Genomic DNA, 14653 nt, shown 5'->3' on the forward strand with positions numbered 1-14653 from the left:
CCGCCGTTGCCGTGGAGACGTGTGGGCCAGCAGCCTGAGGCCCGAGGCTCCGGCCATGGCGCAGCAGTTCCAGGCGCTAAGGTGTTGCTTCTGCACCACCTTCCAGGTCCAGCAGGTGAAGAGCGGGAGAGGCCGCGGGACAGGCGCAGGGGACGGCGGGGGTTCGGCATTAATATCCCAGGTCCGGGTTTCGAGTCCCTGATGTCTGGGGTCCATAAGTCATAAGAACAGACTATTCGCCCCGTCGAGTCTACACCATTTAATTATAGCGAGATACAAATGCTGGAGTAACTCAATGGCAGCATCTCTAGAGAGAAGGAATGGGTGACGTTTCAGGTCGAGACCCTCAGAGTCAGAGAGTGATACAGTGTGGAAACAGGCCCACACCGACCAACATATCCCAGGCCCCAGCTAAACTAGTCCCACCTGCCTGCGCTTGGTCCAGATCCCTCCAAACCTGTCCTATCCATGTACCTGCCTAACTGTTTCTTAAACGATGGGATAGTCCCAGCCTCAACTACCTCCTCTGGCAGCTTGTTCCATACACCCACCACCTTTTGTGTGAAAAAATGACTCCTCAGATTCCTATTAAATCTTCACCTTGAACCGATGTCCTCTGGTCCTCAATTCCCCTACCCTGGGCAAGAGACTCTGTGCATCTACCCAATCTATTCCTCTCAGGATTTTGTACACCTCAATAAGATCACCGCTTATCCTACTGCGCTCCATGGAATAGAGACCCAGCCTTCTCAACCTCTCCTCCCTATAGCTCACACCCTCTAGTCCTGGCAACATCCTTGTAAATCTTCTCTGAACCCTTTCAAGCTTAACAATATCTTTCCTATAACATGTTGCCCAGAACTGAATACAATATTCTAAATGCGGTCCCACGAACGTCTTATACAACTGCAACATGACCTCAAAACTTCTATACTCTATACTCTGACTGATGAAGGCCAATGTGCCAAAAGCCTTTTTGACCATCGTATCTACCTGCGACTCGACCTTCAAGGAATCATGCACCTGCACTCCTACAACGTTCCCCAGATGCCTACCATTCACTGTGTAGGTCCTACCCTTGTTAGACATCCCAAAATGCAACACCTCACACTTCTCTGTATTAAATTCCATCAACCATTCCTCAGCCCACCTGGCCAATCAATCCAGATCCTGCTGCAATCTTTCATAACCATCTTCACTATCTGCAAAACCACCCATTTTTGTATCATCAGCAAAATTGCTAATCTTGCCCTGTATGTTCTCATCCAAATCATTGATGTAGATGACAAACAGTAACGGGCCCAGCACCGAACCCTGAGGCACACCACTAGTCACAGGCCTCCAGTCCGAGAAGCTACCTTCCACCATCACCCTCTGCTTCCTTCCATGGAGCCAATTTGCTATCCATTCAGCTATCTCTCCTTGGATCCCATGTGATCTAACTTTCCAGAGCAGCCTACCATGCGGAACCTTGTCGAATGCCTTACAGAAGTCCGTGTACACAACTCTGCCCTCATCAACCTTTTTGGTCACATTTTCAAAAAAAATCAATCAGATTTGTGAGACACGTCCTCCCACGTACAAAACCATGCTCACTATCCCTAATCAGCCCTTGCCTGTCCAGATGCCTTTATAACCTAGCCCTCAGAATACTCTTTAGTAACTTTCCAACTACAGATAAGCTCACCTGCCTATAGTTCCCAGCATTTTCGCTGCAGCCCTTCTTGAAAAGAGGCACAACCTTTGCTAACCTCCAGTCTTCCGGCACCTCTCCTGTATTTAAGGACAACGCATAAATTTCAACCAGAGCTCCCGCAATTTCCTCTCTAGTTTCCCACAATGTCCTCGGATATATCTGATCAAGCCCTGGAGATTTGTCTACCTTCATACACGATAGTACCTTCAGTACTTCGACGGTAACACTGACTTCAGACTTTACAAGTTTCAGACTGAAGAAGGAACTCGACCCGAAATGTCACCCATTCCTTCTCTCCAGAGATGCTGCCTGTCCCACTGAGTTACTCCAGCATTTGGTGGCTACCTTTGATTTGAACCAGCATCTGCAGTTCTTTCCTACACATTCAATCATGGCTGATCTATCTTTCCCTCTCAACCCCATTCTCCTTCCTTCTCCCCATAACCCATGACACCCGTACTAATCAAGAACCTGTAAATCTCTGCCTTAAAAATACCCAATGACTTGGCCTCCACCGCTGTCTCTGGCAATGAATTCCACAGATTCACCACCCTCTGACAAAAAAAATCCTCATCTCCTTTCCAAAGCATCTGCAGATCCTTGTGTCTACTCCTTGACTGCAACATTTATTTTACAAGTTATCCAGTTTCTTTTTGAAAATTCCTTTTGAATCCGTTTCCATTGCATTTTTAGATTTTAGTTTAGTTTAGAGATACAGGACGGAAACAGGCCGTTCAACCCACTGAGTCCACGCCAACCTGTTCACACTCGTTCTATGTTATTCCACTGTCTCATTCACTCGCTACACACTAGGGCCAAATAGCCTACAAATCCATACATCTTTGGGAATTGTGAGGAAACCGGAGCACTTGGATGAAACCCACGCCATCACATAGTGAATATGCAAATGCCACACAGACAGCACCCAAGGTCAGGATCAAACCCGGGTCTCTGGTGCTGTGAGGCAGTGGCTCAACCAGCTGCATTAATGTGCATTTTCATGAAACTTAATTGGTCTTTTTTTTAGGTTAAAAAGAGCAAGACGTGGAACTGCAAACTATGCGCAGAGAAACAGTCAGTGCTGAAGGTGAGGATGTTGATTTAGTGGCATTGGGTCACAGCCTGAAGTAAGGACTTTCTGGCCCTTAGAAAGGGCGGTACAGTGACGCAGTGGTAGAGTTGCTACCTTACAGCACCAGATCCTGACTACGTTTGCTGTCTGTATGGAGTTTGCACTTTCTTTCTGTGACTGCGTGGGTTTCCTCCCACACCCCAAAGACGTGCAGGTTTGTAGGTTAATTGGCTTCTGTAAATTGTCTCTAGTGTGTTGGATAGAACTAGAGTACGGGTGATTGTTGGTCAGCGTAGACTCGGTCGGCCAAAGGGCCTGTTTCCACACCGTATCCAAAGGGCCTGTTTCCACACCGTATCTTTAAACTAAACTAAAGATAGAGGAAACAAATGCACAATACAGTCTGAGAATAATTATCCTTTGGTATTTCTCCATTCAGCCTGTTAATTGGTGCAAAGGAAAGAAAAAGTAAATCTCTGGTCATGGCAGTAATTAGTCATTATCGTACAGTCCCAGTCTTTTGTCGTGGGATCCACAGACTGTAAATCAGCTGAAGAGCAGGCATTGCTTGGCAGATATACAACCGTCAATTCTTGGATGACAATCTCACCTCTTGAGTCAGAAAGTCATGGGTTAAGTCCCAGGTCAGAGCCATGAATATGTAATCTAAGATGGAACACAAAGTGCTGGAGTAACTCAACAGGTCAGGCAGCATCCCTGGAGAATATTGCTTGGTGACGTTTCGTGCCAGGGCCGGAGCGTCTGAAGAAGGGTCCTGATCCGAATTGTCACCTATCCATTTCTGACATGCTGCCTGACCTGCTGAGTTACTCCAGCACTTTGTGTTCCAGCTTAGTTTCTGGCATCTGTGCTTCCTTGAGTCTATGTAAACTAATCTGTTAGTACCCCACCTACCCATTCAGTAAGATGTAAAAAATCCTTTGGCTTGATTATAGAAGAACAGGGTTCTCCCTGATTTCCTGGAATATTATATCAGCCTCAACTGATAGCCTTCAGCTATGCGCAAATTAGCTGCATTGCACATTAAAAATGCTTTATTGCACTGTAACAGGTGGGACTGGTGTAGTGCATGTTGGTTGGTGTGGGCAAGTGTGGCAGAAGGCCCTGCTTCTGCGCTGTATGACTCCATGACTATTATGCTTTGGGATGTTCTAAGGTTGTTCAGGTTACAGGTTTTCTTCCTCTGATCCCATCCCCTGTGTTTAATGGTTTGTCAGGTGTATGGCCTGGGCTCAGGGGCTGATTGCCGAAAACATGTACAGAGACTAAACATGCTGCAAGGACTGAAGATGCAGGCGGTGGAAGCCACAACCTGGTAACCTAATTATTTTCCATTAGTTTAGTTTGCATAGAACATAGAATAGTTTCGCACAAGAACCAGCCCTTCAGCCCACAATGTCTGTGCCAAACATGATGCCAAGACCAACCCTTACCTACCTGCACATAATCCATATCCAGTGTTGCGGTGCTAATTTATTAGGTGCTGGAGTTGTCACTGGTGCCAGAGCGGCCCCTGTTAAATTCCCCGCTTGTTAAAAATCCTTCCACTGCAGCCTGTCCATATCCCTCCATTCCCTGCATATCCATGTGTTTATCTAGAAGCCTCTTAAGTGTCACTATCATATCTGCCTCCCAGGTACCCACCACCCTCTGTGTAAAAACAACTTGCCCTGCACATCTCTTAAACTTTGCCCCTCTCACCTAAAAGCTATGCCCTCTGGTATTTGATATTTCCACCTTAGGATAAGGGTTCTGATTGTCTAAACTATCTATGCCTTACATAATTTTATATACTTCTATCAGGTCTCCCTGCAATCTCTGGCGTTTCAGAGAAAACAAGTTTACTTGAATGTAACACATGGAAGCAGGCCCTTCAGCCCATCAAGTCCACGCCAATCATTGATCACCTTTTCACACCAGTTGTGTGCTATTCCACTCAGGTTCCTATTAAAGCTTTCCCTTCTCACCTGGTTAATATAATCTAGTGTTTGATTGCCCTATCCTGGGATAGACACTGTGTATTCACCCTGTCTACTCTCCTCGTGATTGAGGTGGATTGGCTTGGTATTGAGCCAAAAATGTAAAAAGAACTCCATTATTTCAAGATCAGTATTAATTAGTTGCATTTAAGCATTAATAAGTTCCATTGAATCTATATGAACCTTCTGCCAAGATCAGATTCTGGGAATTCTCACACACAGCTTTCCAAGGTTTGGCTTAATATGTTCATTCACTTTATCTATATTTTTATAATGTGGGTACTGTGTTTTTGATAAGGCCCACTGAGGAAGCAGCAGATTCCAGCCAATATTGCCAACCTCAAGCAGTTCATGCGGAGAGTGGACAGGTAAGAAGAACTAAAAAGTTAGGTCAATTGCTCATCGGTATGTGATAGAAAATGGTTCTTCCATCAGCTAGGTTACCATTCTGATATTCCAACCTACCTCATTGCGGACATTGGTTCTTTCTCTGGAACTGTAAAGCTATTATGCTGAAAATTATATTCTGTACACTGGTATTTTTCTCTAATCTCCACCATACTTGTGTATAGCTTGATTGTACGCATTTATATGTATTGGTTGGCATACAAACACTTAGTCTTAGTAGAGACAAAATGCTGGAGTAACTCAGCGGGTAACTCAGTGGGTCAGGCAGCATCGCTGGAGAAATGTTATAGGTGACGTTTTGTGTCGGAACCCTTCAGTCTGAAGAATTAGAGAATTCAAAGTTCATACGAAAGATAGACACAATGTGCTGGAGTAACTCAGCGGGTCAGGCAGCATCTCTGGAGAAAAGGAACAGGTGACGTTTCGAATCGACATGAAACGTCACCTATTCCTTTTCTCCAGCGATGCTGCCTGACCTGCTGAGTTACTCCAGCATTTTGTGTCTATCTTCGGTATGAACCAGCATCTGCAGTTCTTTCCTACACACTGAGTTTTGGTACATGTGATAATAATAAACCAGTACCAATAGCAAAAGGCAAAGGTGCCAGATATTATGGCCATTCCTCAGCATTGTCAACATTTACTGTTTTTATTTCACATGAACATATCAACTGCTCGTCGATTTGGCTGTGTTGGGTTTTTGTATCAGATCACCATGGCTTAATGTTGGGTGCACAGTACTTGTAATATCAGCTGAAATAAAAGGCATACTTTAGGAGTGATAGATTCCCCTTGAATTAGTGCAGACATATTTACTTGGATGATGCCTGAACTCCAATGTAGAAATGTGTGAGATAATTCCGCTTGGAATGGAACTTAAAAGGTGTAAGTTAATGGGTGAGTTGGCGAAATATTTCAAGAAGTTAAGGAGAACAGATACGGTAGACAGAGAAACTATTTCCTCTGGTTGGAGAGCCTCACAATTGGATCATAAATAAACCTGATTTGAAGCCCATTAGAAAGGGATTGCTCCAGGATAACATAAATTGGCTCCTGGATATTGAAGAGTGCCTGACATGTACAATGACTAAGGCTGAGATAAAGAGTAAGAATAACATGCAAAGTCAGTTGAAGGAGTCAGAAAACATATCAATAATTGTAAGAGGTTTTTAACCTATGTCTAAAATGGAAAAATCGAATGGGCATATAGTTTCTCTGTCTACCTTATCAAATCCCCTTAACTTCTTGATGGACATAGGAACAGAGAACAGTACAGAACAGGAACATGCTCTTTGGCCCACATTGTCCACACCAAACAATGCCAGGTTAAACTGATCTCTTCTGTCTGCACATGATCCATACCCTCCGTTCCCTACATGTCCCACATGCCTATCTAAAAGCTTAAACACCACTATTGTATCTGCCTTCAGCATCACCCCTGGCAGCACATTCCAGGAACCCTCCACTCTATGTGTAATAAAAACTTGTCGCCCGCTTCTCCTTTAAACTTTGCCCCTCTCACCTTAAAGGATATTTGAGCTTCGAGGTAACTTAAAGGTTTATTGCAAGCAAAGAAAGCTTATTGTGTAGGATGCAGCATATTGCTATGGACAGAAGATTGGTTGGCTAATAGGACACAGTTGTTTAGTTTAGACACAAAATTCTGGAGTAACTCAGTGGGTCAGACAGCATCTCTGGAGAAAAGGAATCAGTGATGTTTCGGGTTGAGATACAGTGCAAAAACAGGCCCTTTGGCTCACCGAGTCCATGCCGACCATCGATCACCATTCACGCTAGCTCTATTTTATCCCAGTTTCTCGTCCACTCCCTACACACTAGGGGCAATTTACTGAGGGCCAATTAACCAACAAACCCGCACATCTTTGAAATGTGGGAAGAAACTGGAGCACCTGGAGGAAACCTACGTGATCACAGGGAGAACATGGAAACTTCATACAGATAACGCCTGAGGTCAGGATAGAACCCGGGTCTCTGGCACTGTGATGCAGCAGCTCTACCGCTGCACCACTGTGTCGGCACTGATGTTGTTGGAATACTGAATACTGAACAACTACTATTTTTAATTAACAATCAGTTCCCAATCAGTGGCTTTTTGAAATGAAATTGGATAAAGCCGGCAATTGTTAAAATTGTGCTTTAAAGTGAAAATATTTGTAATAAAGTATCGTTGAATTAATTGAACCTCATATCATATGACCCTTCTAATTGTTTGCTTTATAAATTGCTTCTTGATGCATACAGAGCCAAGCAGCTAGTCGTTGGAATGTTTATCTGGACCAGAAGCCGGTAGAAGAAACAAAAGAAGAAGGAGGAGCAGGAGATGACGAGATTGTGTACACTGACAGGCAACGGTTCCAGGCAGACATGAAAAATGCCGGCAAAGATCGAAGGTCAGAGCTCAAATTAGTCACTCAAATTAGTTCCGCAGAGGACATTACATAGCACAATGCAGCATAGGAATAGGCTCTTCGGCCCACAATGTCTGTGCCCAACATGATGCCAAGACCAACTCTTATCTGTCTGCACGTGATCATATCCTTCCATTACCTGCATATCCTTGTGCCCATCCAAAAGCTTCCACCAACACCCCTGGCAGCACATTCCAGGCACTGACCACCACCTGTGTAAAAAAGACTTGCCCCGCACATCTCCTTTAAAATTTGCCCCTTTTACCTTAAAGCTATGCCCTCCAGTATTTGACATTTCCATCCTCGGAAAGAGGTATAATTTTATACACTCTATTAGGTCTCCCCTCAATTTCAAGTGATCCGGGGAAAACATTCCAAGTCTGTCCAACCTCTCCCTGCAGCTAGTACCAATTAATCAAGGCATCATTTTGGCAAATCTGAAGGGTTCCAACCCAAAATGTCACCTGTTCTTTTTCTCCAGAGTTTCTGCCTGACCTGTTGAGTTACTCCAGCATTTATGTCTGATCATTCTGGCAAACCTCCTCTGCAACCCCTTCAAAGCCTTCCTGTAATGGAGCGACCAGAACTGCACACAGTACTCCAAATGCGGTCTAACCAAAGTACTATGAAGCTGCATTATGATTTTCTGAGATCATCTGCTGTGGGTCAGGCGATCTTGCTCTTTGACTATGATGTGGTGAAGATGCTGCAGATATCAAATTGGTGTTATACTTTTAAAGTTAGAGAGATTTTAAAGTTTAAAGATTACCTTTTAAACCGATTTCTTACTATGTTCAGCGTGTGTATCTTAGATTTGGTGATTGAACTACAGCCAAAACAATACACGATAGCGCCACAATTTTAGCACCACCTTAATCACCTGGGGACCCTTTAAAACAAGCTTCATTCAAATGCGTGTGACGTCATAATGGAACCCGCACGAGTGCCGGCCAATGAAGGAGGGGGGGCCTGACTTTAACAAATGCGTTTCCCCCCCCCCCCCCCCCCGGAGGACCAGCGGGAGGACCGCCGCCCTTCCAGGCTTGCCTCCAGCCTGACCTCCCTCCCGTAGTGCAGCATGGTGTCAGAGAGAAGGCGAAAAAAGATGGTCACTGACAGGATGGCCGCTCTCCTGCTGCTGGCTACCACAATGGCCGCCCGGGGCCGGGGTGAGTGGCTCCCTCTCCCCTTTCCTCTCCCCCCTCACCTGGCCCCGGGGGAGACTCTGAGCCCCCGGGGGCGACTCTTCGTTCCCCTCCATCTCCTCCAGATCCTGTTTCAACCAACGGTGTCGTCGAGTCCCCGCCCCCACCAGGGCCCAGTGCCCCGGACCATCACCAGACTACAACACCCAGCGGGCAGCTTCTTCTCCTCCTCCTCCCGCGTCTCCTCCAGCGCTTGCTTCAACTGACGACGTAGTCGACGACTCCAACAAAAATGGCGGCCGCTCTCCTGCTTCTCCTCCTCTTCCCGCTCCGCCATCTTGTGCGCGCCCCCCACCGTGCTGCCCGCCGGGAGGTGTAGTCCCAGCTCCCGCCCGGCCCCAGCACCCGAACAATCACCAGACTACAATCCCACCGTACATATACACACGGTAATAATAATAATACTTAAAAGATAATAATGTAAGAATATAAAATGTTATATTGTATATCTATTAATATATATTAATCTCTTGCAGGAGAGGGGAATGTGGGGGGTCTGACTGATGCCCTGGTTGAGGGGGGATAGCTTTAAGGTAGCTTTAAGATAGAGGGGCAAAGTTTAAAGGAGAAATGCGGGGCAAATTGTTTACAGAAAGCGCTGCCTGGGATGATGGTGATGGCAGATATGATAGTGATGTTTAAGAGACTTTTGGGGCACATGGAAATGTAGGGAATGGTGGGATGTGGACCACGTGCAAGCAGAGAAGATCAGTTTATCGTAGCATCGTATTCAGCACGAAGGGCTTGTGCTGTGCTGTACTGTTCTATTGAGGAGCTTATTAATATCAAGAGAAGACTGAATGTGGGTAAGACACTGGTCCCTAGGAATACTGAGGAGTTGCTTTATTTCATAACTTTTGAAGAAAATGAAACCCGTCTGTATTGGAATTCTTTATATTTTCTACTCTTAGTAAACGTAAACGAGGATCGCACTTTGACTCTGAGAAACTGCCTCATCCATATGGAGATCGTACTGATATCAATGCAAAGGAGACTGCTGGAATGAAAAAGGTACGTTACCTGGCGAGAATTTATCTGTCTTCAAATGCGGCAGGGGCAGACACTGTGGCACAATGGTAGAGTTGCTGCCTCACAGCGCCAGAGACCCGGGTTCCATCCTGACCTCGGCTGCTGTCTGCGGAGTTTGCACATTCTCCCTGTGACCATGTGGGAATTTTCCCAGTGCTCTGGATTCCTCCCACATCCCAAAGACAAGCAAATTTGTAGGTTAATTGATTTCTGTAAATTGTCCCTAGTGTGTAGGATAGAACTAGTGTGAATGGGTGATCGATGGTTGGCACGGACTCGGTGGGCCGAAGGGCCTGTTTCCAATCTATCTCTAAAACGAAAACACTAAAAACGAAAATGCCACAGATCCCTCCCGCCACGACTCAGCCTGTGGTACACGGCGAGCTTAAAGGTGATAATCCCCCAGGCATAGTCATCGGCTCGTAGAGCAATAGAGCAGGGAATCAGGCCCTTTGGCCCATCGTCTAAACTCTCATTCCACTACTCATTCACTCTAATTCTACTCAAAATCCCATTTTATTATAACATCATACAGCCTTGGAGACAGACCTTTCGGTCCTACTCGTGCATGCTGACCAAGATGCCCCATCCCGGCTAGTCCCATTTGCCTGCATTTCACATATCCCTCTAAATCTTTCCTACCCATGAAACCATCCAAGTACCTTTGGCATGGACATTATGGGCGAAGGGCCTGTTCCTGTGCTGTACTTTCCTGTGCTCAGTGTTAAGGGAATTGTTGCTACGTTCAGGAGTGCAGCCGAGGTTAAAGACCAGCTACGATTTATTGAAACATGAAGCCAGTGTAAGGGCAAAATGTGTCACCTCCGTCCCTGGTTCTAACGCTTGTGAAGATAGACACAAAATACTGGAGGAACACAATGGGTCAGGCAGCATCTCTGGAGAAAAGCAATAGATGACGTTTCGAGTCGAGCCCCTTCTTCAGACTGAGATTCAGGAGAGAGGGAAACAAGAGGTATGAAAAGGTTCAGAACAAATCAGAGACCAAGGAAAGGTGTAGCCCACAATGGTTCATTGTTGGCTGTGGAGGAGGCGATAACAGGCTGTGAACAGTGGAACCAGCAAGACGACTACGGGGGGAGGGGCGGAGAGGAAATGCAGGGACTACCTGAAATTAGAGAAATCAATATCCATATTGCTGCCCAAGCATTTAAAAGACACTTGGACAGGTAGATGGATAGAAAAGGATTAGAGGGATATGGGCCAAATCTGGGCACTTGGGACTAGCGTAACGAGGCATCTTAGTTGGCATGGGCGAGTTGGGCCAAAGGGCCTGTTTACATGCTGTACGACTCCTTAAATTAGGGCTGAGCTTTGGGAGTGTTTGTCTGAAGAAACAGACTACAGTTAGCTCAGGCAGCTTTATTGTCATTGGCCTGTGTGCTTTACTGTTTGAATAAGTTTATGCAGACATCAACCCGAAGATAGACACAAAATGCAGAGTAACTTAGCGGGACAGGCAGCATCTTTGGATAGAAGGAATGGGTGACGTTTGGGACCCTTCTTCAGTCTGAACATCTCCCATTCCTTCTATCCAGAGATGCTGCCTGTCCCGCTGTTACTCCAGCATTTTGTGCCTCTCTTCGGTGTAAACCAGCATCTGCAGTTCCTTCCTATGCAGGTATTAATCTGTGTTTCAGAAGCACGTGGATTCCTCAATGATTGAAGGCAGCAAATGGAGCTCCGATACTGGAGAAGAGAGGGATAATTTAAACCAGTCCAACTCAACAGTCCAGCTGGCTGACAAAAGCCAACGTAATGAAGGTTTGCTGACCAAACGGCCAGAAGCCTCGAAGTGGGATAAGTTCCTCCCTCTCAGCAACGTGGCCGGGAGTGAGTTCTCCAATGAAGATGTTGTCAGCTGTGGGCAGCCAGCCTGGGAGCAGCACTCTGCCATCGCTCGCCTCCCCCTGGCAGACGAAGATGATGAGGCTGTTTCTGCTACTCCTGCCAGTGTGCTGCTGACCACTGATCCTGAGCCACGCCTGTCACCCACAACACAAACAGCTGTGGAGAAGACTCAGCCAGTAATGACAGCCACTGTGGAACGCGTGGAGGGAGCCAGTGAGGTGATGGATTCATCTGGACTTTGTGACTGTATAGGAGTGAGCATCAAAGCTGGTGGGGCGAGGAAGGACTGCCAGGCACAAGTGCCATCCACTGTATCTATTTATCGTGCTGCCAGAGTTTCAAGCTCCCTCAGCCCAGGGACCTCCTTGTCCCTACTGGTTTCTACTCCCCATCAACGATCAGCCGGAGAGTCACCACAATCAGCTCCTGGATTAACCTCCAAACAACCCTGTCCCTTTGTGTCACTGTTTCAGACAGACGAGGACTTTGATCTGTGATTTTGTTTTCTTGGTGGATTTTAAAGGGTTAACTGGCAGGGTGAGTACCCCTTTGGATAGGTGACATTTTGGGTCGGGACCAGAAATGTCAACTATCCATGTTCTCCAGAGATGCCCTGAACCATTAAGTTACTCCAGCCCTTTATGTCCTATTTTGTATGATCCAGCATCTGCATTTTCTTTCTACTGTTGTATTGTGTTGCTATGCATGTATTTCACAAACTTACTCTCAATCTACTGTGACACTGCAGTGTTGAGGTGAATCTGAAATTATTTTACAAAAAAGGTAAAATTGTGGGGCTGCAGGAAGTTTCTAGAGCAACTTTGTGATGTTTAAGATCACTATCAGAGAGAATCTTGGTGCAAGTCCTGCTCAAAATGAAGCAGATTGAAACAATCCTGCAGTCAGATTTTGGCATATTTCACTTTCTTTAATGTTTTTCACTTTGTTTTGCACCATATTCAAAAGGTATATGTTCATATTTCCTCATAATGACCTCATTAAGTATTAAACCATCAGGATTAGCAGTGCAGTTATTGCTGGTCGCCTACTAAGATTTCTAAGTCTTCTGCACTCAAGATCATGTTCTCTGGACCACTTGGTTTCACTAACACTGGTCCATTGCAGTGGCAAAGCCCAGGAGAAATTCCCCGGAGGTGGGATTGCATGGTTTAATTTTCAGTGTTAAAGAACTGACTGATACTCGCTTGGAGCTTTCCTGTGTGAAAATTGCCATATTTTCACTTTGTTGTGTGTGTGTGTGTGTGTACTCAGTAATTCTCCACCATTTTGCTTTTTCAAATGCATTTTTTTATTGCTTGGAATAGAGTAACAAATACAAAGGTTCAATTGCTGAATTAATTTTAAAACAGAATCCTAATGGGGCTGAGCAGGAGGGGAACTATGACAGGAGGTTGGTGGGAGAGAGGGAAATTAATTCAAGTAGTTTCAGGCCACCTATGCTGAGAAGACAATAACCAATGTCATGCACCTTGTATACCATCTGCCCTAGAGTGCTGACATCCCGCCCAGAGTGTTATGGGGCTGCACGGATATGCCTGGCCTCTAAACTGTAATTCACGCCACCCATGGTCTTGCCCCTTCCAGTTCTATAATGTTCCCAGCTCACACTCACTCATGCAGTTGCTAAAATCCCAAGCTGTGAAATCCCAATCTTCTCTGCCTTGTTCTCCAAGATGCTCGGGAAGCCCCATTATTCTCCAAAAGACTTTGTTCAATAGCTTGGCACCTTAGCACACAGTCTCCCTCCTCTGCCTGCTATTGGGCAGAGCCACAACTATATTTACCCTGCCAGCATTCTTAAGAGCTCAGTGATTCTTAACTTGCTGTTCTCAGAAAGGGTTCCCCACTCTTTGATTCAGACCAAAACAAATATTTGAGCATCAACTGAATTTTTTTCCCCTCTCTCCTCCACACAGAACAGAAATTGGTCCCTCCTTTATTCTAAAGTGATTGTTGTGCAGTAACAAGTGGATATGCAAACCAAACAGACATCCCATGTGAGAGTTTACCACCCGTTATCAAGCAACTGCTTCCATTAAGTCCGTGTTTCACTGGCGAACAAGCAGTTGTTTAATGGCAAAAGGCTGCTTTCAGTAATTTGGTTGTGATGTTTGTTAATTCTCTTGCATTTGTCCCTGCTTTCTCAGCAAGAAAAGTGACTGACTGGCCTGGCAATATTTTGAAATAGTGTAGAAGTGAAATTATGTAAACTACAAAATCAACAAAGTAAATATTTTCTACACAAGGGGATTTGGGTGATCTAGAATAATTTTAACCTTAACTAAAGAAAAGTAAATCAAATCTTGCTCAGTGTGATTTAGCAACTCAGGTTAAGAATTTAAAATGGTTTGCTGGTTCCCTGTTCAGCCCCAAACTTCTCAAAAGCGGAATGATTTAACAACAGTGAGTGCAGTTAGGCCCCATTAACAGAGTGCAGCAGCTGAAGAATATTGCAGCAGTGGGTTACATAGAAGTTGCTGCTGGTGGCTGTGCTCTGCCTCACAGTGCTTCATTGGCGCACTGGCCCCTTGGCAGGCTGCATCGCATCCAGCGCCGCTCCAATGTCACCCTGCTTGGCCTGCAGCAGCCGTGCCAGCCACCCCTCGTCGTCGTGGAACCCCATGGACAGCATCTGGGACAGGGCTTCTATCAGCCGTGGCTCCGCATCTGCAAGAGAATGCACGTTACCAGAGGAGGAATGGAGACAAGGAACTGCAGATGCTAATTTACCAAACAAAAAGACTCGAAGTGCTGGAGTAACTCAGCAGATCAGGTTGCATCTCTGGAGAACATGGAAAAGTTTCAGTTCAGGACCCTTCACACCAATAGTGGGAAAGAAAGCTGGAAGAGAGGTGAGGACAAGACAACGTCTGGCAAGCGATAAGTGGATACAGGTGATGTTTGGACAAGGGCCGGAGATGAAA

The 14653-nt window shown here is 45.6% G+C and overlaps 2 protein-coding genes across 4 annotated transcripts in view; one reads left to right on the plus strand and one right to left on the minus strand.

The window, feature by feature from the left end:
- Positions 1 to 13301, plus strand: mrnip (MRN complex interacting protein). Its single transcript, XM_078411663.1, has 7 exons — positions 1 to 115; positions 2724 to 2783; positions 4007 to 4104; positions 5067 to 5136; positions 7439 to 7587; positions 9722 to 9821; positions 11498 to 13301. Exons 1-7 carry the CDS (start codon positions 56 to 58, stop codon positions 12203 to 12205), a joined length of 1245 nt encoding a protein of 414 aa, XP_078267789.1. The 5' UTR covers positions 1 to 55; the 3' UTR covers positions 12206 to 13301.
- Positions 12986 to 14653, minus strand: part of sqstm1 (sequestosome 1) — an 18930-nt gene continuing 17262 nt past the window's right edge. For 2 of the 3 annotated variants that reach the window (XM_078411660.1, XM_078411661.1), the window contains one exon: positions 12987 to 14396. In XM_078411660.1, coding sequence (XP_078267786.1) covers positions 14239 to 14396 — 158 coding nt within the window. In that variant the 3' untranslated portion in view covers positions 12987 to 14238. Of the gene's footprint in view, positions 14397 to 14653 lie in introns of all 3 variants that reach the window. The other variant, XM_078411662.1, reaches the window with a different exon arrangement.

Source organism: Rhinoraja longicauda, chromosome 14, assembly GCF_053455715.1.
Source record: "Rhinoraja longicauda isolate Sanriku21f chromosome 14, sRhiLon1.1, whole genome shotgun sequence".
NCBI lineage: Eukaryota > Metazoa > Chordata > Chondrichthyes > Rajiformes > Arhynchobatidae > Rhinoraja > Rhinoraja longicauda.

Bases quoted from the DNA above. Each gene is read 5' to 3' on its own strand.
- mrnip (XM_078411663.1), top strand. From the start codon at position 56: ATGGCGCAGCAGTTCCAGGCGCTAAGGTGTTGCTTCTGCACCACCTTC. The intron at 5,137-7,438 runs GTAAGAAGAACT...TGATGCATACAG, and splicing joins TTCATGCGGAGAGTGGACAG to AGCCAAGCAGCTAGTCGTTG. The intron at 9,822-11,497 runs GTACGTTACCTG...TCTGTGTTTCAG, and splicing joins AGACTGCTGGAATGAAAAAG to AAGCACGTGGATTCCTCAAT.